At 44.9% G+C, this 26,588-nt stretch overlaps 1 protein-coding gene across 1 annotated transcript; it reads left to right on the top strand.

Annotated features, from left to right (window-relative positions):
- Positions 1-2,739: 2,739 nt before the first annotated feature.
- PLEKHS1 (pleckstrin homology domain containing S1) lies at positions 2,740-25,168 on the top strand. Its single transcript, XM_054382666.1, has 13 exons — positions 2,740-2,770; positions 4,956-5,047; positions 5,154-5,260; positions 6,629-6,763; positions 8,101-8,176; positions 8,829-8,936; positions 10,413-10,508; positions 16,470-16,580; positions 18,029-18,129; positions 19,939-20,142; positions 21,360-21,461; positions 22,805-22,940; positions 25,100-25,168. Exons 1-13 carry the CDS (start codon positions 2,740-2,742, stop codon positions 25,166-25,168), a joined length of 1,368 nt encoding a protein of 455 aa, XP_054238641.1.
- Positions 25,169-26,588: the final 1,420 nt, after the last annotated feature.

The raw sequence follows: 26,588 nt of genomic DNA, 5'->3' as shown, positions 1-26,588 counted from the left end.
CCAAGAGCCTGAAGGAACCTATTCAAAACAAGGAAGCCTGACCCTCGAGCAGGGTAGCTGAATAGTGATTTCCAACGTGCAGGGTGTTTTAGCTTATTCTCTGTTCAAATCTATGACTATTTTCTTTCAAAAAGCAATTCCATTGCCATCTGCAGGATTAGCCAAATGGTTTAGTGTGTAAAATCATTATCATTGATGATACAGTGGATATTTCTGGAGAGAATCAAGAAAATTTCCCCTTTCAACAAGAGAGAGACACTGACCCTACAGGGAAAGTTGACTGCCATTATGTAGGTAGCATAATAATTTCACCACCACCAGTATGGTTTACTAAATGCTGTTCTTTAAATCTGAACTTGGTCACGTTTTATGGTACTTTATGACCTTAGAGTGTTCTTAACGTTGTTTTATCCTCCAGTCATGAGTGGATATTATATTTTAAACACAGCTTAGGGGAAATAAAGGAACTGCTTAGAAAGCTGAACCAACAGACCCAAGCTGTCTCCAGGCTTTTTTTTTTTCCCCTGCTTGAGAGACAACTTCCTGCCTCCAATGTGCATATTTCTCCATTGCTTGTAAGTGAATATTAATCTGGATTTCCCCTTTCAGAGCAGTCTTTAATTTGCTTCCCATGGCAGAAAGAGGAGTTTCCTCGTGGGTCATATTTCAGGGTGTTGATGTTTATACACGGACTATAAGAATGCAGTCACAATGCAGGGCAAGGACACACTGTTTTGCTGCAGAAGGCAGTACAGGAGACCTGGAAATACCTAAAGGTGAATTTCTCTAAACCCTACAGCATAAAGACATTTTTGCTGGTAAGTATTAACACAGTTTCTTTTCTTTATCTTTTTGAAGTTTTATAATAGCCTACATCTTAATAATTTGAAGCATTTTATTTGCATTTTGACTGAAGTGCCTCATTGCATTTCAAAAGGTTGAAAGCAATCAAATCTCTTAATGCCAGGCACATAAAAAACTGAGGGGGTATAATCATGGAACTGGCATTGTTTATTCTGAATTAGACATATAACCTCCTTAAAATGTTGCTGTACATTGAGGAGACAATTAAACACAACAATTAAAAACTTGTGCCCAAAATGCAGAGGGAGACAGCACAACTGCAATGTCACAGACTTCTGTCTTCCCGCCTGCAAATCTTGACTTTTACTGAAACCTAGAAGATACTTTTATCCTGTCATAGGCTCTGGGAACCTTGTTTGGAAAGAATTGCATTGTTTGCCAGTCACTGTGACTCTGTCAGCCACGTTGAAAGACTACTACATTGCCTTTCGTTGCAACCCCAGGCGTGTGCCCTTACTGTTGACACTAACAGATTTGTCTTTGTGTGCAATTTGGTTTAGTTTTGGAAATTGCTTTTGTGTTCTTTTCTTTGGTAGGCAATAGGTGAAAACCCTAGCAGTAGATTTCATAGCAGTCTGTCGTGGCATTTGTACAACAACTCTGAAAAAAGGCAAAACTGCAAAGATTTCCCTAAGTAAGCTACCCCAAAATACAGGCAGAAATGTTCTGCAGAGGTCTCCAGTGGACCTAAGTTTGCAGTGGCCCATTCTCATTTACATCATGGTATTACCTGGAACAGGAGGTGTGGAAGTCTGTAGATATTAGTTATATGTCAGAAGCAAAAATTTGTGTAGAACCCACCCTATGTCATAAAATCATAGAATCAGTCAGGGTTGAAAGGGACCACAAGGATCATCCAGTTCCAGCCCCCTGCCATGGGCAGGGACACCTCACATTAGATCAGGCTGGCCAGAGCCTCATCCAGCCTGGCCTTAAACACCTCCAGGGATGGAGCCTCAACCACCTCCCTGGACAACCCATTCCAGGCTCTCACCACTCTCATGGTGAAGAACTTCTTCTTTATGTCCAGCCTGAATCTCCCCAGTTCTGGCTTTGTTCCATTCCCCCTAGTCCTGTCACTACCTGAGATCCTAAAAAGTCCCTCCCCAGCTTTCTTGTAGCCCCCTTCAGATACTGGAAGGCCACAAGAAGGTCTCCTGGGAGCCTTCTCTTCTCCAGACTGAACAGCCCCAGTGTCAGGTGAGTGAGGAGAGATTTAGCTTAGATGTTAGGAAGAAGTGCTGAGACACTGGAACAGGTTGCCCAGGGAAGTGGTGGAAGCCTCATCCCTGGAAGTTTTAAAGGCCAGGCTGGATGTGGCTCTGGGCAACCTGATCTAGTGTGAGGTGTCCCTGCCCATAGCAGGAGGGGTTGGAACTAGATGAGCCTTGAGGTCTCCTCCAACCCTAACAATTCTGTGATTCTATGATTCATAAATTGTGTGTGCTTTGTCTAGTGCAAAGGAAGAGGCAAAATGAAGTTCTGTTAGCAGCTGTCATCACTTCCTGGGCAAATAACCTTTTTTTGGCCTACATAAATTGATAATTTTTATTACTCACAATGTCATAATTATAATAGAATATGATGACATAAGAAAATATTGTATAATTTCAAAAAGATAAAAATATTTTAAAATGCAGCATAATGGTATGCTTTAATGAATTATAACTATTTACATCATTTATTCTAGATTTTTCTATGCTTATTTTATGTAGTTTAAGCATCACAGTGAAAAGAAACACTTGTGAGATGCTCATTGTTCTCTCAGGCAACTGTGTGTGCAGTGAAATGCAGCTCAGCAGCAAGCAAAGTGAAAGGAATTAGCTTCAAAGGATTTTCCTCTTTACTATCTGGGTGGAAGAAACAAGCAGCAGCATGGCTTCTACAAGTAAAAGAAATTCTGCAGGTACAAAATTTCATTTACTAAGTTTTGCCAGCGGTAAGGTTGAATCAGGTTTCAATCCATTCTTATCTGTATATGATGTAATTCTCTTCAACCTCCACTTGCTAAGGATTTTGTGGTAAACTGTAGGTGAAAACCAGGGGAAAACAGCATACTGAAAAACTTGGAGATCTCTTTTGGAGTTACACTGTGTTGATTCTGCCCTTTTCTTCCTTAAAGAATCTGTCCTCAAAGCAGCATTTATCTTGTCCCTGACACAGAGCGTGAACTGATGCTTGTTAAAAACATTACATTCCTTAAAAAATTATCTGGGAACTGGAAGGTGCAGTCAGAATCTCCAAGGTACTGCTGATGAAGCCTTACCTGCTCTGAAGTCAGTGGTAAATGAGATTTCAGAACCAGGCATTTCATGCATCCCCACAAAGTTTGGTCATGTTGGATTTCCCAGAACTCATGTCTGTTCTCTGTTGTCCCTTACTGATGGAGGCCCCATCCCTGGAGGTTTTTAGGAAGAAGTTCTTCACCATAAGGGTGCTGAGACGCTGGAACAGGTTGCCCAGGGAGGTGGTGGAAGTCTGGTGGCCAGGCTGGCTGTGGCTCTGTGCAACCTGCTCTAGTGTGAGGTGTCCCTGCCCATGGCAGGGGGTTTGGAACTGACAATTCTGTGATTCTGTGATCCCAAATGAGGATGACTGTGCTTCTTCCAGTCACTTAAAACATACTGATTTCTCATACACAGGGCTCAGGGCAGCCTGATCCAGTTGAGGATGCCCCTGCTTACTGCAGAGGGGGTTGGACTAGATGACCTTAGGAGGTCCCTTCCAACCCAGACCATTCTGTGATTCAGTGTGATTCCATGTTTTAAAAAAAGGAACGGAATTGCCACTCCTTTCATTGGGTGTTAAAGTGCATTACTAAAACTGAGACTTTGATCAGAAATCCACCAGTGATTAGAAAATGCAAATCTCAAACTACAGCTGGCCACAGGGTCGTAAACAAATACACTCAGGCATTTTTTCTCCCCACGTTTTTAGCTCATCTTTTAGTTGTAAGACATTTTCCTGTTGTGTCATGATTCACAGTGTAAAGTGAGATATCCTTAGCTGTGCTTGCCACCTATCCAGATGGAATGCCATCTACACATTTCATTAGGAGGCTCCTTATTGTCTTTTAGATCACTAATTGTGAAGTTAAACAAGACCAGACTCCAAAAGTCAAGTAAGAGCAGTTAAGTAAGGCATAGGCTGATTGTATCTTCCAAGCACCCTGCTCAGGGTGAAGCTATCATTACTGGTCACTATCATCAGTTAATAATTTGGGCCAGTTGTCAGCAGTGACATTAATATGAGGGAAGCACAGCCTGGCTCTCTATTTTATAGCCTTGATTTGTGTTTGTCATTGCTGATTGTAATGTGCTTTATGCCCATTTAAGCACAGAAACCTGCTGCTCAGCAACAGTTTCCAGGGGAGGTTCATGCTGGATGCTAGGAAATACTTCTTCACAGAGAGGGTTCTCAAACATTGAATGGTCTGCCCAGGGCAGTGGTGGAGTCACCATCCCTTGGAGGTGTCTGAGCAGTGTGTGGACCTGGTGCTTAGGGACATGGAGACAGACTGAGAGAGTTGGGGGTGTTCAGTCTGGAGAGGAGGAGGCTCTCAGAAGACTTTATTGTGGCCTTCCAGTATCTGAAGGGGGCTACAAGAAAGCTGGGGAGGGACTTTTTAGGATCTCAGGTAGTGACAGGACTAGGGGGAATGGAGCAAAACTAGAAGTGGGTAGATTCAGATTGGGTGTCAGAAAGAAGTTCTACACCATAATGGTGGTGAGACACTGGCACAGGTTGCCCAGGGAGGTGGTAGAAGCCTCATCCCTGGAAGTTTTTAAGGCCAGGCTGGATGTGGCTGTGAGCAACCTGATCTAGTGTGAGGTGTCCCTGCCCATGGCAGGGGGGTTGGAACGAGAAGGTCCTCGAGGTCCCTTCCAGCCCTGGCAATTCTCTGATTCTATGATTCTATGGTTTAGTGTTGACCCTTCAGTGCTGGGTCAGAGGTTGGACTGGATGAGCTTGGAGGTACCTTCCAGCTGGATGTTTTCTGTGATTCTGTAATTTCCAGTTCAAGCAGGTCTTAGTAAGAGGTGAATTGGCAACAAATTAAGTAATGGTACTGTTCATTTCTCCTTGGTTAGTGGGAACTCAAAATACATTTTGCCCTGAAGGTGGAGTCTCCAAGCACGGATTCCTAATTAAATCACCACCCCTTCAACTTTTCAGCTCACAGGTATGCTAGCACAAATGAATCATATTCCAGCAATCCCTTGTACAAGCATCTGCTATTTCTGCTGTGCTGAATTTTAATGAGACACAAATGACTTTCTCTTCTGCAGAATTCCTGGAAAAGGCGTTTCTTCATCCTGTCCAAATCCAGCAAGGGCAATTACATCCTGAAGTATCTAAAAGGCCAGAACATAAAAGGCTCCATAGCTGTTGATCAGTATGTAACCCAAATGCAGCACCTTTTTTATTTTTGAGTCATCTATCAACACTCTTAAATGGCCCCTGATTGATTGCACAGACACTTGCTCCTGATGGAGGTTCTTGATCCAAATCCCACTGAATTGCAGAAAAGATGACCATGGGCATACATCAAAGTATGATAGATGTAGAAGTAAAAATATTGAATTCCTTTGGTGAAATTTGATACATTCATGTGAGTGATTGTGGTGATGTGGTATCTGCAAACCAGACATCTCAGTTCTGTGATCCCAAAGGCAGTATTCCTGAAGCAAAAGGTATTTTGTCTCCTGTGAGGAGAGTGCTATGCATTCACTCACACATGAGTAAGGACAGGCTGTGCCACTCTTAACTGTGGCACACAACCTCTCCAACCTTACAGCTTTACAAAGTGCTTTGCAAGTTGTGCAGTTGGGCTTTCATGCCGCCCTTTGGGCTGATGCTGGTTGCCCCACTGCTGCTTACTCTGCCAAGAAATGGCTCTGCTTGGCTCATTTGGGTTGGCCATTTCATTGCTCCCAGCATAGTGCCTGCTGCAGCGAGGCTGGGTGTCACTGGCTTTGTACTAGCAGCCTTTACCATGTCACATGTGGTGCGAGCTACATAAAAGGGAAACAATAAATATGAAGGGAAGTGTAAGGACTTTACCAGTCAGACCTGGAGCTTAATACTCCAGGCTCCTGGAACTGTCAGGCATGGAGGCTCACAGGACTCACATGGATGTTTTGCTTTTCCCATTAAAAGGATTTACACTGTGAAGCTTGCAAAAAAAATTGCAGCTTGCTCAGTGGTATGTGGTTACATTATTACCATCAGTAATGTTGTTATTATTTTTACTAATTCAACTTCTGGGAAGTTAATGGAACTAGTGCTTCCATTTATGTATCCATTAAGAGTATTTCTGGTCTGTTCCTCTTCCCCTCCATTAAAACACTGTTAATATAGACATTTACTTTGAAATCCAACTTATTGTTCTGCAGTTGTTCAAAAGCATCTGCAAGATGTTCTTCTTATTGTCATTTTTTTTTCCAAGTTTCTGTTTTAGACCAGCAGCCCCATTTTTCAGAAACAAAGATCCAAAGTCTGGATATGACTCTTTGCAAAAGCTGATTTTACTTTTCTGCTAGGAAGTTTTCTTCACTGAAAGACCATTTGTTTTGAATGTGCCACTTCACTTTCTTGAATTTTTTTTCCACCCCCCCTGTGGAAAAATGTTTCCTTTTTCCCATGCAGATCTCATCCTGTTAATGCTGTGCTTAATGTAAAATGCACACACACACATAGACCTGTGTCTGTGTGTGTATATATGTACAGTTATACAGCATGTTTCATATGCTTATCTTAACAGAATCATAAATGTTGGGGTTGGCATAAGCAATTCTGAAATCATGGAAACGGTGAGGAAGATGTTTAAATGCCTTCCTGAACAGGTGATGTCCATCAGTACTGGAAACAGGTGTTACTACCTCATTGGGAACAGCAGGTAGGCATAGGAAGATGTACAAATACAGCATGACATTACAGTTAAGCTAATGCAACACTAAGCTGCTGCCCCAAGGCAAGGTCCTACTCCGTTGCAGCTGCTGCCTCTCTTCCTGTGTCTCAGGAGCTGATGGTGCAGATCTGGGATGAAAGGATTCAGCTGGTTGATCCAATGGAAATCTGCTCTTCTCTGTGTTGTTTTTTTATCCCTGTGGACATGTTAACTTTTGCTGGTTCAGACAGAGGAGGTAGTCTTCCCTGCAGCCACACTATCCAAGATGTGAAAGCGGTGGGAACACACTGCTGGGAGTGGGGATGGCAGCAGCAGCACATCAGCGTGGCAGTGCCATGTCAGACTCTACCAGTTAAGGGGCACAGAAGAGCAGAGAGCTTTGTCTTCTCACCTGGCAGCTCCTAGGAGTTAGGAAGGCTTCTGCCCTTTATGGATAAATCACAGGAAACAATCTTGCCCTGGAAAGTAGGTTGATAATCAAAGGAAGCAGATTGAAGGGGAAAATGCTCCTAAATTTATCCTAAAAGCAATGACTGAGGCCTTTACTGCAGCAGGTGTGGTGTGCTCCCTGCTTTCCCCAGCTGCAATCCAGTCCTCTGCAAGGGCAGAAACTGCTGCTGCTGAGGTGCCCAGCCACAGCTTGGCCAGGGGAGGGAAGACATTTGACACAGTGCTCCTCTGTTCCTGCTTCCCGGCTCCTCGTCTTCAGTTTCCCAGTCACAAATATTTCAGGGTTTTTTTCTGCCTTCATGCAGAGGAGCAGCTGATGTGTGAAATGCTGATAAGTGCAGAAGAAAAACACATACCTGGGGGTTACCTGAGCGTGTCACCCCACACCTTTACCCAAGGCACTGCTCTCACAGACCACACTTGGTGGAAAGCATTCCAGAATTAATCCAACTAAATTCACCACAGGAATGAAACAGGGCTTCAGGTGTCCTTTCATGGCATGTTTCTCATCCTGCTTGCCCAAACACATTCCCAAGTCTTTATGGCAGGACTTAGCAGAGCAGCATTACACACAGAAAATCAAGCAGAAACAACCATCCCAGCTCCTCCCCATTTTTCCCTCTTTGTGTGTCTTGGACATGCATACAACCTCCTCTGCCTACCTTTTAGCCCTCAGTTCTGGGCTGCCCCCCTTTGTAGTCAAACTCTTCCATCTTGCTGTTGCCAGCCAAGAAGACTCTCTTGAAAGGAAGATGCAGATTTTCCCCAGTGATTTCAGGAAGTGTTATTTTGGGCCCCATAGGAAGAAACAGGTAGGCAAAGGGATTTTCCTTTACCTGTGAGTAGAATTTAATTTCTTTTGTTCCAACCTACAGGCAGGAAACAGAGGACTGGGTCACTGTGCTATCTTCAGCCTGCGGGGAGGCCAAAAGAGGTGGATGGTGCCCTCAGGTGACACATTACTGCACTTGATTTTAGAAAGAAAGAAATTTGTAACTTCTTTAGAACCTGCACAAAGGAATTTTCCTGATCTTGGCCTTGCAAGATGGCTCTTGCCTTGGTTCATCAGAAATTTGTTTTCCATTTTGTGCACTAAGCAGGCATTGCACAGTCTGTCTGTGCTGAGATTGATTTTACATGGAGGGAATCTCTTTGAAGAGTAAGCCACATGGGAATTAGGAGATGATGGACATTATGCTGCAATGAAATGCACTTTGATGCCTCTGAATGAAAACTTGTCTGTTGTTCTTACTGTGTGTTTTTTAGTTGTATTTACATGCTGGTTTAGAAACCAATCCACATCTAGTCTGTCAATGTTATGAACCAGCTGGAAACCCTCTTAGTTCAAGCTCAGACCCAGGCTGCTGCACCTTAGGAGCCATCCAGGCTCACTAGTTCAGACTCAGCAGTAACCTTACAGCTCTGCAGCTTCCAGTCAGCTCAGAGCACAAGCACAGGAATTGATGTCTGCCTGGAAAAATGCCATGGAGGCAACCTCTCTGAGCCCTTAAAAGTCAAATTTGGAGTAGTGAGTTCTTTGGTACATTGTAGACCATACTCATGAGGTGTCTGTCTTCTTACACTGAGATTATCTGCTTTCTAGAATCAAGATCTTCCAGATGCAGAAGCCAGGAGCAGACCCTCCTCTTTGCCACTGTTCTTGAATTCTGTAGATACAACCAGCTTCATGGAGAGGCAAAGCTACCAGAAGGTAAACATAGATTCACAGATTGCATTGGCTTGGAAGGGATCCTCAAAAGTCATCTTGTCCAACCTCCCTGCAGTCAGCAGAGTAGCCAGTTTTAATAATGAGTTTGCTCCTAGTGGTGACTGTGATTTGTGTAGTTGCTTTTTTCCATCGAAAGTCCTGTAGAGCTTGTGCAATGAGTGTATAGGTGGTCTTTTCTGCTCTCTGGTGGGGTTCCTGAGTAAGACATGAGTGACAGTACCAGAAAATCCCCACAAAGGAAAGGCTTTTGAGGACAGTCTTCATGTAAGGAAAGGCAGGTGTTGATGGTCACAAGAAGTTATATTCATGGGCTGCCTCAGCTGACTGGCAGAGATTAGCATGCATGGAGTATGCCCCTGGCATGGCTTGGCAAAGCCATGTGATGATTGTTTTGGCTGCTGCTAACCACATTCCTCCTGGTTTGTGTTTTCCTTTGTCTCAAGTGTGGACAAGTGCAAGGTCCTACATCTGGGGAGGAATAACAACAGGCACCAGGACAGGTTAGGGGCTGCCCTGCTGGAAAGCAGCTCCACAGAGAAAGACCTTGGAGTGCTGGTGGACAGCAAGTTCTCCATGGAACAACAATGTGCTCTTGTGGCCAAGAGAGCCAATGGGATCCTGGGATGCATCAGGAAGGCTGTGTCCAGCAGGACTAGGGAAGTTCTTCTACCTCTCTACTCTGCCCTGGGGAGACCACATCTGCAATCCTGTGTCCAGATTTGGGCTCCCCAGTTCAAGAGAGACAGAGACCTGCTGGAGAGAATCCAAGGGAGAGCCATGAGGATGATTAGGGGACTTGAGCATCTCCCCTGTGAAGAGAGACTGAGAGCCCTGGGGCTGTTTAGTCTGGAGAAGACTGAGAGGGGATCTGATCAATGTCTATCAATAGCTGAGGGGTGGGTGTCAAGTGGAGGGGGCCAGGCTCTTTTCAGTGGTTCACAGTGATAAGACAAGGAACAATGGGTTCAGACTTGAACATAGAAGATTTCAGCTCAACATGAGGAGAAACTTCTTTCCAGTGAGGGTGACAGAGCCCTGGAACAGGCTGCCCAGGGGTGTTGTGGAGTCTCCTTCTCTGGAGACTTTCCAAACCCACCTGGATGCATTCCTGTACAGACTACCCTAAGTGATGCTGCTCTGGCAGGGGAGTTGGACCTGATGATCTCTTGAGGTTCTTTCCAACCTCTGATATACTGTGAGACTGGGATGCTGTGATATTCAGGCTGTAAAGCTTACAAGGGAAGTTCATGTCCAGTTCCTCTGTGCCTTCCAGACCTCCTGCTTAATATTTCAATAGAAAGGAAGGAAAGCATTGCTGCTGTCCCAAAGCAGTTGTAGTCTGTTGGTTTTCTCTGGTCACCAAGACTAGGCAAATGGCCCAGCTAGGGGAAGCTGAATGCAGGTAAAGCACTTCCAGTGTATCTTTAGGAGTAATCAACTTTTCTCTTTTGTATACAGGAGAATGGTTCCTCAGAAGACAAGAGCAGGCCTAATTCAGATCCTGGCCCTCATCAGGCTCAGTGTGACTCATCAAGAGGAATTTTTCCAAGTGTGGTGAGTAGAAGAAATCAAACAGCTCTTGACTTGTTCAGTCTGCAGAAGTGACTGTTGGCTTTTATCTCACCTGACTCTCTGTAACTATAGATTATCCAGCTGCTTTCCCTGTGTCAGTTTTCTCTATGAAAGTTTCCTAAATATTTACTCTGTTGTCTTGTTTAGCAGTGAAAATAACCTTCTAAGAACTTTCTTGAAATACCCTGTTTGTTTTGCTTCTTGGAGGCAAATTCTCAGTATCTGTGCAGCAATTGCAGCTTGTGGCAGCTTTCACAGACTTGATCAGGAAAACTCTAAAGTTGCACTGCTAGAGGATTTCTTCCTCCCATCGCATTTCTCAGCTGTGCCCCTGCCTCCCTAAATAGTTTCTTTCTGCAGCCTCTGCCAGCAGCAATTTGATCAATGTAACTGAACTACAGAACAAGGGATTGTTAAATTGAGGCACAACTCAGGACTGACCTTCTGTCAGCATAAATATGGCTTCAGTTGCTTTAGCTTCCCTATCTGGCAGGAATGATTTAAGAAGATACAATGATGAATGTTATCATGTATTATTGGTTAAATGTTCTGACCTGTGTTTCCTGAACAAACAGCAGCAGCAGTCTCAGATAGTTTTCAGCCATCCTTTGCCCTGAATTACTGCCTTTACAGCAGAGTCAACAGAACAAAAGGCACAACCAAGGCTCCACCACACCACTGTGCAATTTGGCAGCTGAGTTTATACCCATCTTTACTGGCAGTTTATGCACTGGACTGTGATCTGGAGTGACTATGAAACAGGGGTAAAAAAAAAAATCTATTCTCCTGTCATAGCTAGCAGGGTGGTAAATCATGCACTGCAGTCACCATCCATCTATAGAGGCTAGCAGCAAGTGTGAGGCAACACAGCTAAATTTAGTAGAAATAAGTAAAAAAAATAGTTGTCACAACATGGTTGTGCTATGGGCAGTTAGCAGAGCTCAGCTGATGCACAGTACTCTGTGGAGCTGCAGTAAGTCAGTTGTGAGTCTGAGCTCTAAAATGCATTTACTTAACCCACAGTCTGATTTTAACGAATTGTGGCAGTTTAACCTGGGTGCCTTTAAAAAAGAAACACCACAGAGTTGACCTCCAGTATCCAGAGTGTCCAGACCACTGGGTGGACACAGGAAATAGTGGATTTCTTCCCATGAATCCTGCATCCCTATAAAACCTGGCTGCAAAGTCAGTTTCTTCCTCTTTTCTTCCCTCTCTTCTTCCTGGATGCAGTGAGCTACTTTATCTGGGGTGTCAGGGCGAGGATGGCTCCAGGCTTGTTTGTGGCCTTCAAGGTCTGACAAATTTTTCCTGTGCAATTTTTGCCTGTTTGGGCCCACTGTGGTGGGAGAAGAAAGAGCCCTGGGGCTTATGGTAAACCTCAGGTGGAAGGAAGAAGGAGCCGTAGGGCTTATGGTAAATTCCAGCAGGAAGAAAGAGCGAGCCCTGGGGCTTATGGCAAACCCTAAGTGGAGAGAAGAAAGAGCCCTGGGGCTTATGGCAAGCCCCAGGTGGAAGGAAGAAGGAGCTGTAGGGGTTATGGTACATGCCAAGTGGAAGAAGAAAGGAGCTCTGGGGCTTATGGTAAACCCTAGGTGGAAGGAAGAAAGACCCCTGGGGCTTATGGTAAACCCTAAGTGGAGAGAAGAAAGAGCCCTGGGGCTTATGGCAAAGCCCAGGTGGAAGGAAGAAGGAGCTGTAGGGGTTATGGTAAATGCCAAGTGGAAAGAGGAAGGAGCTGCAGGGCTTATGGTAATCCCCAGATGGAAGGAAGAAAGAGCCCTGGGGCTTATGGTAAACCGCAGGTAGAGGAAGGTGGCTGGCCTGGTGTGAAGGGAGTTTTGTGTAAACTAGGCTATGGCTTTCTTTGTGTTTTCTATGCTTTGCTATGCTCATCACTCTGTAACTGTAGCATTGTAGTCTGTGAATAGCCTTTCCATTTAAGTTTTCCAACACTATTCCAATTAAATTGTGTGTTACTCTTTTGCTCCAAAAAGGGCAGTAGAGGAATCTGTCCACTCGTTACACTACGACACTAGTGCTGCTCTGGGTGCATACCAAGGCTCTGTCTCTTTCTTTCACATGTCTTTCTATCTTACTCAGTAATTCTTCTCATATTTATGATGCCTCACAGAGCATGCATTATATGCAGCTGTTCAGACTGACCATGAAGGTTAGATATAAGGAGTTTGGATTTGTACCTTTTTAGCCTGAAGCAGAGGAAATAGCAGGAAGCTTGTATTTCCATTTCAGCATGTGTGAAAAGAAATAAAACCTTGCCATACAGCTAACAAGAAACAAAAACATTTGTTCATTTGATCAAAATATTTCACTTGCCTCCTAAGTTTAGCATCTGCTGACATCTCTGAGTCTATTCTCTGCTCAGTGATGTCTAGACAGCTGACTTGCAGATTAATCCCTTGCGTTTACTTCCTTTCTGAAATACGACTCCACATTTGTACTGTCTGATTTGTTTTGTTTTTAATTGGTGATTCCCTCATCCAAGCCCAGATCTTGAGAACTCTTTGGTCAGTAGCCATTAGTCATGCAAACAAGCCTCTCAATGTCAGCTGAGTTTAGACACACAGGCAGATGCCTTGCAGAGGTCTCGGGACCTGGCTCCCTTTCAACCTGCATTCTGGAGCTACCAAACCACATCCGACTCAGCGACTCCGTATCAGATATTTTGATACACAGCTTTCAATACCTGAAATACATCAAATTAAGGAGCCCTGTACTGTGCATTACTGTATTGCAGACACGTAGGCATCCTTGGTGGGATCTGTTTGATGCAGGTGATTTTTTGAAAGAGAAGCTCCTAAGTCCAAGAGCAGCACATAACCTCTCCTAAGGAGCCTACATCTAGCAATTACTCAGTTGCTCTCTGGGTATTATTTCCATCTTGTGCTACGGCCAATTTTCTCCAGAGTCTACTTTCTCTCTAATGTAAATCCATGTCACAGTTCACCAGAGACTTACAGAACTTGTTTAGATGTACTGTTGAGAATGACTATACACTGAGGTTAAGTTCTCTGGTGGTAAAGCACCTGGAGGAATGGAGATGTTGGCAAACTGCTCTAGGGAAATGCAATGCTCCTGCACCTTAACCTTCTCCTTCCCATTGTCCCTACAGTCTGCAATGGTGCCAAGGAGAAACAATACACATTTGGCAAAAGATAGACACTGTAAGTGATTGAAGGGCTCAGTTTGGGAAGCTGATGAGTGCTGTCTTCTCTCTGAGATTTCCTAGGAGCTGGAGGATCTCAAGACTTGATAAAATCACCTCCTTTACCCTCTTCTCCCCAAATGTCTGCTTATGTGACTCATCTAAAGCCCCTCAAAAATCACTAGGAAACTCATTCATGACTTTAGATCATGACCACAGACCCAGTCCTGTTCCTGCTAATGATACAAAACTGGGGGGGTTGGCTGACACCCCTCAGGCTGTGCAGCCATCCAATGTGACCTGGACAGGCTGAGAGCTGGGTGCAGGCAAACCTCGTGACGTTTAGTAAGGACAAGTGCAGGGTCCTACATCCGGGAGGAATAACAACAGGCACACCAGTACACGTTAGGGGCTGCCCTGTGGAAAGCAGCTCTACAGAGAAAGACCTCGGAGTGCTGGTGGACAGCAAGTTCTCCGTGGAACAACAATGTGCCCTTGTGGCCGAGAGAGACGATGGGATCCTGGGATGCATCAAGAAAGGTGTGTCCAGCAGGTCTAGGGAAGTTCTTCTACCTCTCTACTCTGCCCTGGTGAGGCCACACCTGGAATACTGTGTCCAGTTCTGGGCTCCTCAATTCAAGAGACAGAGACCTGCTGGAGAGAATCCAACGGAGAGCCACGAGGATGATTAGGGGACTTGAGCATCTCCCTTGTGAAGAGAGACTGAGAGCCCTGGGGCTGTTTAGTCTGGAGAAGGGAAGACTGAGAGGGGATCTGATCAATGTCTATCAATAGCTGAGGGGTGGGTGTCAAGTGGAGGGGGCCAGGCTCTTTTTGGTGGTTCACAGTGATAAGCCAAGGAACAATGGGTTCAAAGTAGAACATAGAAGATTTCACCTCAACATGAGGAGAAACTTCTTTCCAGTGAGGGTGACAGAGCCCTGGAACAGGCTGCCCAGGGGTGTTGTGGAGTCTCCTTCTCTGGAGACTTTCCAAACCCACCTGGATGCATTCCTGTGTGGACTACCCTAAGTGATCCTGCTCTGGCAGGGGAGTTGGACCTGATGATCTCTTGAGGTCCCTTCCAACCTCTGATATACAGTGATACTGTGTTTTTGTTTTTAAGGAGGACCTTCCTGAAGGCCTTGTTCTCCCCCCTCCTGCCTGAGTTGCTTTATATGTCATTCCTACAAACAAGGAACAAAAATACATTCATCTTTAATTTCTGTTCAATGCCAGTTTCTTCTCTTTACATGTAAGAGAGTAATTAGTTTAATTTACCTTACCTTGAAAACAGTCACATATTCTGTGGCATATTTAGCAGTTATTAAAATGGTCACCATGGAAACCAGGGATGTAAATGGAGAGATAAAAAAATGGTTGCATCACAACCATGGCATGGATAATTGCATTGGGAGGCAGCTGAATACTAATTACTCTTCACTGCAGTGAAGTCAACAAGGAAACACAGTAACATATAATTTAGCTTTGTGACTTAGAAAGATAAACTTGGTGGAGGGATTAATTTCTCCTTGACTTGCCAAGTTGCCACAAACAAAACGTAGTGTTGCAGGTATTTATGAGGGCGGAATATCACTCAGGACACAAAGAATTCAATGTCAGATCTCCAGCCTTGCAGGGTATATTCTAGTTCATGGAGAAGTATGAGATAATAGATTGCCCATTAATCAGGGAAATCCCAAATTAATTCTTTACTTGACAGCAGTTAAAAGGTGCTTAGAAAGCCAGATATATCCAATCCACTTCTAGATTTCCTACAGACTTTTTTTTTCTAGTTTAAGGACTTCAGAAGTGAATGCAAATAAAAAATCTTTCCCACACGAGTGCCCCTAAATGCATACACAAAGTGTTGAACCCACTTCATTTTAAAACAAAAACACAGGCTGTAAACATGCAGTCAGTTGGAAATGCCTGGTTACCTCAAATTCATCTGTGAGAAGTACTACTGGCAGTGGTCAGTGCTGTCCATGTGCAGAGGAATCTGAAAATGGCAAGAAGGAGCACTAACATGGAAACCTTGTCTCTGTATAGTGTGGCCAGCAGGAGCAGGGAAGTCATTCTGCCCTGTACTCAGCACTGGTTAGGCCACACCTTGAGTCCTGTGTCCAGTTCTGGGCCCCCTAATTCAAGAAAGATGTTGAGGTGCTGGAAGGTGTTCAGAGAAGGGCAACAAAGCTGGGGAGGGGTCTGGAGCACAGCCCTGTGAGGAGAGGCTGAGGGAGCTGGGGGTGTTTAGCCTGGAGAAGAGGAGGCTCAGGGGAGACCTCATTGCTGTCTACAACTACCTGAAGGAAGGCTGTAGCCAGGTGGGGGTTGGTCTCTCCTCCCAGGCAGCCAGTGACAGAAGGAGAGGACACAGTCTCAAGCTGTGCCAGGGCAGGTTTAGGCTGGATGTTAGGAAGAAATTCTTCCCAGAAAGAGAGATTGGCCATTGGGATGGACTGCCCAGGGAGGTGGTGGAGTCACCATCCCTGGAAGTGTTTAGAAATAGACTGGATGAGGCACTTGGTGCCATGGTTTAGTTGATTAGATGGTGTTGGGTGATAGGTTGGACTAGATGATCTTGAAGGTCTTTGCCAACCTGGTTATTTCTGTGATGCTGTGTGACTGACTGGCTCTGAGCATATCTGACTTCAAGGAGAAAGATGTCTTCCCATGTTTTCTGTGGATATTTGCTGATTCTATTTCTGCTCCATGTAAATGGCCAAGTACATCTTAAGTAATCTGTATAGCTGTTAAATGCAAAACTGTTTTATCAGGATAAACATCTGGGAAAGAGTGAGGAAAATCAGCTGTCATCAGACACAGATGAAGACATCAAAAAGGACGAAGAAGATTATTACCAAACTCCCAGCAGTATTTTGGCCAAGGTAGTGTATCAGTTGTGAGTTCTGCTGGTTTGTTGACAGCCCCAAGCAGACAAGACACATTTGAGCACTTTGAGCACCTCTCCTATGAGGACAGGCTGAGAGAGTTGGGGTTGCTCAGTTTGGAGAAGAGAAGGCTCTGAGGAGAGCTTATTGTGGCCTTCCAGTATCTGAAGGGGGCTACAAGAAAGCTGGAAAGGGACTTTTCAGGGTGTCAGGTAGTGATGGGACTAGGGGGAATGGACCCAAGCTAGAGGAAGGGAGATTGAGATTAGACATTAGGAAGAAGTTCTTCACCATGAGGGTGGTGAGACACTGGAACAGGTTGCCCAGGGAGGTGGTGGAGGCTTCATCCTTGGAGATTTTTAAGGCCAGGCTGGATGTGGCTGTGAGCAACCTGATCTAGTGTGAGGTGTCCCTGCCCATGGCAAGGGGGTTGGAACTGGATGATCCTTGAGGTCCCTTCCAACCCTGACAATTCTATGATTTAATGAGCCAAAGAGGAGCTGGTGTGAGGATCTACTAGTACCTTGCAAAAGAAATATGTAGATAAAGCAGGAGGTAATAGATATTTCTTTTTTACAAGAAGAAAAAAAAAAGACACTAGACTCATTCAAAGGATCTTTCTGGTAGAAAGTGGCATTTTGACAAAAACATTGCTGATTTTGTTGAAATTCCCCAAATTGATTGTTTCATTGTTAATGGCTTTTGCCTGTTGTATAACAGGCTGTATTATTCTGAAAGTCAAAACTTCATTTGGAAAATGGGACAGCACATTCTTTTTATGTAGTCTGAAATCTGCTTCTGTTGAAGCATCAGTAAGCTGCATAAAGTGAAGCAGTACTTTAAAAACACTGTGAAACCTTTTCATATCTACATTTCACTGTGAAACAAGGAGCAGGAGGAGTCACCCTGGTAATTTAAAACAAAATAAAAATAAATACACACCTAATCTGGGAGGCTGATTTCTCCCATGTAGCTAGTGGTCAGGAGAAGCTAAGTGGTTGGTCTTCTGCAGAAGTCACTGCCTCTCTCCCATGCATCAGAAGGACATTAGCAATAATTAGTAATCAGTGGTCATGACATCAGCAATATGATTTTGTCATAAACCCCAAGTGCTCAATGTTAAGCACAGCCAAAGTCTAAGAGTCTTCTTTCAACCTGCTTAAATTAAAACGTAACAAAGTCTTTGTGGTGGTACTTTAGAATGTAGCTGGTATGTCCCCATCTGAAGGTGTCACTAGTGCCAGATACCCTTGACTTGTAGTTTCAGCCACCTTTCTAGCTTGTGATTTCTGGGAATTGACTTACTTGGAGAAAGCCAAGCTATAGTAGCCAGTGTGTTTCAACAGCATGAGCCATGATTGAAATAAAGAAATTAAGAAGATTTTTTTTTCTCTGTAGATAGAGCAATTGTATTAAGACCTTCTATTGTTCTGTGTTCCCAACAGTGCACTTCTGAAGCATCAAGGCCTGACCCTACAGCTGGGCCTGATGTCCTTGTGCAAGAGAACTCAGTGAAGGAGAACATTTATATGCCAATGAAATCACTGTAAGTTACTACTTCATTAAGGTTTGGCAAATTAAAAGTGACACAGTGGTACAGATAGAGCTGTCATCTGTGGTAGGCACATAACAATATCTAGAGGCTGCTTCTCATTGGTCTTGGCTCAGAAAGTTCAGAACCTGTGGGAATACCAGAGGGGAATTCAGACTCAGCAATGTGAAGTTTAAACTCACATTGCAAACTCCTGTATTTAGAAAGACTCTGACTAGAGGGTGAAGCATTTTTTTGTTGGCTCATACTTCTAGTAGGTGTTAATGACATAATTGTACCCAGATACCACAGCTCAAGCAAGCTCTGCCCTGGTGAGACCACACCTGGAATATTGTGTCCAGTTTTGGGCTCCTCAGTGCAAGAGGGACAGGGATCTACTCGAGAGAGTAGATCCAATGGAGAGCTACCAGGATGATTAAGGGACTGGAGCACTGCCCTGTGAGGAGAGGCTGAGAGCCCTTGGACTGTTTAGTCTGGAGAAGAGAACACTGAGAGGGGATTTAATCAATGTTTATAAATACCTGGGGGCTGGGTGTCAAAAGGGAGGGGACAGGCTCTGCTCAGTTGCACCCTGTGATAGGACAAGGGGTAATGGATAGAAACTACAGCACAGGAGGTTCACCTCAACATGAGGAGGAAATTCTTCAGTGTGAGGGTCACAGAGCACTGGAAGAGGCTCCTCAGAGAGGTTGTGGAGTCTCCTTCTCTGGAGACTTTCAAGACCCGTCTGGATGCATTCCTGTGTGATCTGTGCTGGATTCTATGGTCCTGCTCTGGCAGGGGGGTTGGATTTGATGATCTTTGGAGGTCCCTTCCAACCCTAAACATCCTGTGATCCTGTGAGCCTGTCAGACAGGCAGTCTCCAAAGAAGGCAGCATTATCTAGTGGCTAAAAGCAGGCACAGGGCATTAGCTCCCAGATTTTCCAGTAAGAAGTTATAGGACTCTGAGTAGCTCATCTCCTTCGTTCTATTTTCCCATCCAAACAATGAGTCTGATGCTGTGTACTTTGAAGGGACAGTGCTTGATATGTCACAAATAAAGGCCTGGACTATGTAGTAGTAGTGCCATAAGGAAACTACAACCTCCACCATGTAGCACAGCATACTGAAGTGTGCCTATATGGTAAAATCAAACCTTCTGAGCCACCACAGGACTGGTTTTTAGCTGTTAGCTTTGGCCTGCCAACTGTATTCAGCTCTTGTGCCACACAGTGGGAGGCAATTGGAAATGCAGACCCACATCCCAGGGTATTCCAATAGGTTTATTCAAGCTCATCTGTGTCTTTGGGAGTGCTTGGAGCCAATTACTGTAAAACCCTCACAAGCCTGTGCCATGTAAGCTAAAATACACCAAGAGCAGCTTTTGCTACAAAGCCCAGTTTGTTTGGGATGTGGAGGAGAGTTGGATTCCAGCGTTGTAAGGCTCATCAAATAAACCTAAAATGAGTTGAAGCCCATCTGAGTTATTTTATCTCCCAGGGGACAGTGTTACATCCCTGCAGAAGCCAATGTGGCCAAGGCCAACAATCTCTACTCAGTTTCTTTGTCTAGGCATGTTGCTAGCTGGAATGCTGTCAGGCTTTATACGTAGTCTTCAAATACTGGGAAGGTTTATTTGGGGATTTATGGTCCATTTTTAGAAGAACTGTTTATTTTACTTAGCTGTAATTTTGTTCACTGGATACTCTGCAAGAACTTGTTATTCTTTGCTTCACTGATAGCTGTTTGATCCAGCTTCAAACACAGCAAGTGTGCCTGGAATGGTCAAACCAGTTAATTTTTTATTTCCCTTCCTCTTCAGTAGGTTGCTGGATGAGAGCTGCCAGCTCATGTGCAGACATGGTGGGCTCCCATCTCCTCACAAATGCCAGGACAGCAGTCCAAGAGACTTAGAAGCAAATAGAGAACTAAAATTCCCAGAAAGCTGCTCCAGCCAGCAGCCAACCCTCCAGAGAAAGCAAACTTCAGTACCACTTTCTGTGGTTCAGTTGTCTGTACTGCTCAGGTAAGTGTCTTCTCCATTTTCCTTGCAAAGAAGACAGACATGTTCATGGATTTCACTTGAGATGTTGGGATGGTGTGCCAAGCCTGTCAGGGTTTGAGGAGCATCTGGACAATGCTCTTAGTCATATGTTGTAGCTTTAGGTAGTCCTGCAAGGGAGGGACTTGATGATCCTTTTAGGTCCCTTCCAACTTGAGCTATTCTATGATCCTTGGTTCTCTTCTCTTCTCTTCTCTTCTCTTCTCTTCTCTTCTCTTCTCTTCTCTTCTCTTCTCTTCTCTTCTCTTCTCTTCTCTTCTCTTCTCTTCTCTTCTCTTCTCTTCTCTTCTCTTCTCTTCTCTTCTCTTCTCTTCTCTTCTCTTCTCTTCTCTTCTCTTCTCTTCTCTTCTCTCTTCTCTTCTCTTCTCTTCTCTTCTCTTCTCTTCTCTTCTCTTCTCTTCTCTTCTCTTCTCTTCTCTTCTCTTCTCTTCTCTTCTCTTCTCTTCTCTTCTCTTCTCTTCTCCTTCTCTTCTCTTCTCTTCTCTCTTCTCTTCTCTTCTCTTCTCTTCTCTTCTCTTTCTCTTCTCTTCTCTTCTCTTCTCTTCTCTTCTCTTCTCTTCTCTTCTCTTCTCTTCTCTTCTCTTCTCTTCTCTTCTCTTCTCTTCTCTTCTCTTCTCTTCTCTTCTCTTCTCTTCTCTTCTCTTCTCTTCTCTTCTCTTCTCTTCTCTTCTCTTCTCTTCTCTTCTCTTCTCTTCTCTTCTCTTCTCTTCTCTTCTCTTCTCTCTTCTCTTCTCTTCTCTTCTCTTCTCTTCTCTTCTCTTCTCTTCTCTTCTCTTCTCTTCTCTTCTCTTCTCTTCTCTTCTCTTCTCTTCTCTTCTCTTCTCTTCTCTTCTCTTCCCTTCCCTTCCCTTCCCTTCCCTTCCCTTCCCTTCCCTTCCCTTCCCTTCCCTTCCCTTCCCTTCCCTTCCCTTCCCTTCCTTCCCTTCCCTTCCCTTCTCTTCCCTTCCCTTCCTCTTCCTTCCCTTCCCTTCTCTTCCCTTCCCTTCTCTTCCCTTCCCTTCCCTTCTCTTCCCTTCTCTTCTCTTCTCTTCTCTTCTCTTCTCTTCTCTTCCTCTTCCCTTCTCTTCCTTCCCTTCCCTTCCCTTCCCTTCCCTTCCCTTCCCTTCCCTTCTCTTCCAATTCTATGATTCTATTCTGATTCGATTCTATGATTCTATGGGCTTTGATGTTTTCTCTTGCAGCCAAGTTACAGATGAGACCCAGCTGCAGAAGTTGGATATTTTCATCCCCCTGGTTGATATTAACAGTTACCTAAAACTTACTGAAGCAGCAGGACATGTATGGTAAGTCCTGGACGTTTTCTCATGGCACCTGTCAGAAGTGACTGAGTGACAGAGACATGCACAACCAGACCTGTCCATTGACAGTTTGGGCAGTACAGAACAGGGCAGGGTCAGTGTGTGCTGCTCCTTCAGCGATTGCTCTCTGCTCTTTCTGACTCTATGTACTTGAGTTTGTTTCAACTGCTGTTGAAAAGTGCTACATAGAATTGAGATCCCTCAGCATGCTGTGTAGTAATTCTCAGTGAAGTCCCATCCCCAAACCTGTTCTAATGTTGGTGTGAAATCACCTTATTCCTGCTAGTCAGTTTCGCCTTTGATTTGGTGAGCCACAGTGATGGGGTGTCTGAGAGATACAGTGAGAGCATATATCTTGTGATAGGGTAAGCAGAGCCTCAAGCTGACCTGAGTAGCATGTGAGCACAAAATTACCTCTGCCTTAATCCCAGTAGTGGTTCAGTGCTAGGAATGAGTGCTAGACAGAGATTTTCACAAGTAGTTGTTATGGGCTAGAGCACATCCATCCTCTTAGCAGTCCCACTGGAAATCAGTGCTCTTCCTAGATCTTCAATATCAATGACTGGGATAAAGGGGTCTCTGGAGGTCCCTTCCAAGCTCTAATGTACTGTGATACTGTACATGCAGCACATCTGGCTAGCTGCTTTTCAACCAGAATCTCTCACTTGGTGACCTGCTAGCAGCAGTTTCACTTGTTAGCAGGCTGCTTTCACACTGCCATGTGCAATTTTAGGAGTACCCACTGGGATAGTTTCAGCTAGAACCAAATCAAAAAGTTGCAAACTTATTCACCCCTTGTTATTTCCAGAGGACAGGAATATAAATGCAGTCCTCACAGGATCACAGGATGTTAGGGGTTGGAAGGGACCTCCAGAGATCATCAAGTCCAAACCCCCTGCCAGAGCAGGACCATAGAAACTAGCACAGGTCACACAGGAATGCATCCAGATGGGTCTTGAAAGTCTCCAGAGAAGGAGACTCCACAACTTCCCTGGGCAGCCTGCTCCAATGCTCCGTGACCTTCACAGTGAAGAAGTTCTTCCTCATGTTGAGGTGGAACCTCCTGTGCTGTAGTTTCTATCCATTACCCCTTGTCCTATCCCAGGGTGCAACTGAGCAGAGCCTGTTCCCTCCCTCTTGACCCCCAGCCCTCAGATATTTATAAACATTGATTAAATCCCCTCTCAGTGTTCTCCTCTCCAGACTAAACAGCCCTGGGTCTCTCAGCCTCTCCTCCTAGGGCAGTCCAGCTCAGCCAGTGCCACTCTGTCAGCAGTAAGTGTATATCCTGTGTGTTTCCTTTCTTGTCTGTCCTCCACATACCCCAGTGTCTCACACTGGAGCGGTCCTTGCCGACTGGGATGCTTGTTTAATCATGGAGACCGTATAGTGGCTGTGAACGATCTGCAACCCTGGGATGTGGAGGAGGCTTACTTCTTCATCAGCAGGTCCACAAGAAAGGAGGTAAGACTAACCTGAAAGTGATAGTTACATGAATCAAGCCAAATGAGAAAGCAAGCTATTTGCATTTCAGATGGCTCCATTCAAGCCACTTTACTCTGATTTCAGTTGGGCATGAATAACTTTGGTGCTAAATAGCTCCTCAGCATCAAGTGCAAGGTCCTGCATCTGGGTCAAGGCAATCCCAAGCACAAATCCAGGCTGGGCAGTGACTGGCTGGAAAGCAGCCCTGAGGAGAGGGACTTGGGGGTGCTGGTGGATGAGAAGCTCAACAGGAGCTGTCAATGTGCACTTGCAGCCCAGAAAGCCAACCAGAGCCTGGGCTGCATCAGGAGAAGTGTGGCCAGCAGGGCAAGGGAGGTGATTCTCCCCCTCTGCTCAGCTCTGGTGAGACCCCACCTGGAGTACTGCATCCAGTTCTGGAGCCCCTATTACAAGAGGGATATGGACATGCTGGAAGGTGTCCAGAGAAGGGCCACCAGGATGAGCAGAGGGCTGGAGCACCTCTCCTGTGAGGAGAGACAGAGTGAGTTGGGGCTGTTCAGTCTGGAGAAGAGAAGGCTCCCAGGTGACCTTCTTGTGGCCTTCCAGGCTCTGAAGGGGGCTACAAGAAAGCTGGGGAGGGACTTTTTAGGCTATCAGGTAGTGACAGGACTAGGGGGAATGGGATAAAGCTGGAAGTGGGGAGATTCAGGCTGGACATGAGGAAGAAATTCTTCCCCATGAGAGTGGTGAGAGCCTGGAATGGGTTGTCCAGGGAGGTGGTTGAGGCCCCATCCCTGGAGGTGTTTAAGGCCAGGCTGGATGAGGCTCTGGCCAGCCTGATGTAGTGTGAGGTGTCCCTGCCCATGGCAGGGTGCTGGAACTGGATGAGCCTTGTGGTCCCTTCCAACCCTGACTGATTCTATGATCATTCTGATGTAGCATCTCTTATTTCTGGACTATTTGGGGAATGCAAGGTCAGCAGTGCTGTTTTTGAGGACTTGACATCGAGTCACAGCAACCCCAAGAGATGCTGTTGGGCAATGGTGAATGAGAGTTATTTGGTATTTTTTGGCTAAGATCCATGACTTACAAGCTTTGGGAAATAAATTATTGCTTCTAGTGAATGTGTAGTTGCTTGTAGTGCTTTTGGGTATTGAGGACAGAGCCCTAGGTTCCTGCTTCCAAGTGGTTCTCAAGCACTGCCATCTCCTTGTGTGATACCACTTTTATTGAAGGATGTGGGAAATTTCTAAGTGATGCCTTAATACCACTGTGGTCTACTACATGTTTATGCTATTCTTCACAGAATCACAGAATGTTAGGGGTTGAAAGGGACCTTGAAAGATCATCCAGTCCAAGGTCCCTGCCAGAACAGGGTCACCTGTACCAGATCACACAGGAACGCATCCAGGCAGGTTTTGAATGTCTCCGGAGAGGGAGACTCCACAACCCCCTGGGCAGCCTGTTCCAGTGTTCTGTCACCCTCACAGGGGAAAAAAATCAAGTCCCTAAATCAATTCCTTCACTTATCTTTCCATGGAACTTCCTATGCCTCAACCTCCACCTATTGCCCCTTGCCCTGGGCATCACCCAGCAGAGCCTGGCTCCATCATCTTGGCACTCACCCTTTACATCTTTATAAACATGAATGAGGTCACCCCTCAGGCTCCTCTTCTCCAAGCTAAAGCATCCCAGCTCCCTCAGTCTCTCCTCATAAGGGAGCTGTTCCACTACCTTCATCAGTTTTGTGGCTCTGCACTGGACTCTCTCAACCAGTTCCCTGAGTTCCTTCTTGAAGTGAGAGGCCCAGAACTGGACACAATATTCCAGATGTGTCCTCACCAGGGCAGAGTAGAGGGGCAGGAGAACCTCCCTCAGCCTACTGACCACAGCCCTTCTAATCCACCCCAGACTGGCATTGGCCTTCTTGGCCACAAGAGCACATTTTTCTCTCAGAAGGATTCACATGTCAGTGTCCAGGTTCCCTGATCCATACGTGAGAAAGTTGATGTTGTGAGATGCTGTTGCCGTCTAAAGAAAAGCAAGCCAGTCTCAGCAAGCAAAAAAATACTCATTTTTAGTAGGTAGTTAAAATACAAGTCAGGTAATAGCACAAATGTTGATCAGATATAACAAGGTATAAAAAAGGCTCTCTTTTCTGTTTTCTTTTCCTCAAGGTGAAACTTACTATATGTAGGATTCCACATTCAGATATCTTCCATGTTAAAGGCTGCTCATGCTCCTGAAAAAAAAACCAAAACCAAACAAACCTCAGTGATAAAGTAAGTGCCAAAGTTTAAAGGAACTGATGAGGGAGAATGTGATATACAGTATATAGAGGTAAAGTTCATCCTCTAGAGCTGCCAGACATCTTTTGTCACTTAAGTACAAAGAATAGAGAATGTGGATTTCATTTCCATTTTGTGTCCTACTAACTTGTTTTGTTGACATGAATGGTGTATGTTTGGCTTGTGTTTGATGTTGGCATGTTACATGAAAGAAAACCTGAGGATCAGACCAAACCTTTGCCCTGTGCATGCTGCGTACTGCAGCAGGCAGTACTGATTTGTGCCTCTTCTCACCTCTTTGCACTGAGTTACACAGGTTTATACTGAACTCCTGATCAGTTAGAGGTGTGGAAACCACCTGCATTTGGAACAAAGCCATCTTTGCCCTTGTTTCCCCTTCACTACAGAAAGGCAAAGGCAAGCTGAGAGCTGTGGTGTTGGAAGGAAGGGTAGTAAGTAGTGTTGTGTACTGACTGAGTGGGGTCTGCCTTTTTTGTTATGACCCTCTTATGTTAGAGCCAGAAAAACACACTCAAGGCATGACAGTAAAAAGAGATGGTTGGAGTAAAGGAATCTTTCTGGAGCACCTTTGGGTTCACTGGCAGTCAAAATAAGCCCTAAGTGAGGGAAGAATGAATGGATTTGGGCGAGAGGAGGGCTGGTCTGCTCTGTGAAAGTGCTACTGGTAAAACCTGGGGAAATCGGAGAGAGAAATGGTGTAACAAAGGCATGTGCACTCAGCCCACTGCACACAGTTCACTGCGAGAGTTTTTGGTACTACCAAGTGCTACCAGGGGGATGTCAGTGGAACTGCAGCATTTCCAGAGCAAGTGCTCCTTTGTATCCCAAACAAGAACATTTCCTGTAAACATTTATTTGTAAATGTGTCCTGCTCCTATTGCTGTTAATAAAACTAGTTTTCAACTAGGATCACACCCAAAGCTGCTGCTGCTGCTTGATAGTGAACTGCCTGACTTTAGTAGATGCTAAAAGGGGGCTTTGTCCTGTGCTACAGTGACCTCTGTTGCTTAACAGACACATGGTGTCACCAGGTGTGTGTGCAGAACTCCTCTCTATTCCCTGTGTGGATATATATGCATTTGTATATAGGTGTCTGTCTGCACAGTCAGCCCTTTGAACACCACTGGAACAGAAATACCAGAATATACCTAAATATACTGCATGCTAGATACATACTATGCATATATATTGCTGTAAGATTGTATTAATATAGAGTGATGTGGCAACAAGCTGAATCTCTGGGGTTTGAGTACAGGTAATTTTATCTTGCCAGATACAGCCAAAATAACTACTCTTTTTAGCAGTCTTAGGACTGTTGATATTAAGAGATTTATATAAGCCTTGATTACAGAATTAT

The sequence above is a fragment of the Indicator indicator genome, chromosome 7 (assembly GCF_027791375.1).
Source record: "Indicator indicator isolate 239-I01 chromosome 7, UM_Iind_1.1, whole genome shotgun sequence".
Lineage (NCBI taxonomy): Eukaryota > Metazoa > Chordata > Aves > Piciformes > Indicatoridae > Indicator > Indicator indicator.
This window is presented reverse-complemented; position numbering and strand designations above follow the sequence as displayed.

Bases quoted from the DNA above. Each gene is read 5' to 3' on its own strand.
- PLEKHS1 (XM_054382666.1), top strand. From the start codon at position 2,740: ATGGCTTCTACAAGTAAAAGAAATTCTGCAG. The intron at 2,771-4,955 runs GTACAAAATTTC...CTCCTTGGTTAG, and splicing joins AAGTAAAAGAAATTCTGCAG to TGGGAACTCAAAATACATTT. The intron at 5,261-6,628 runs GTATGTAACCCA...TTATCTTAACAG, and splicing joins GGCTCCATAGCTGTTGATCA to AATCATAAATGTTGGGGTTG.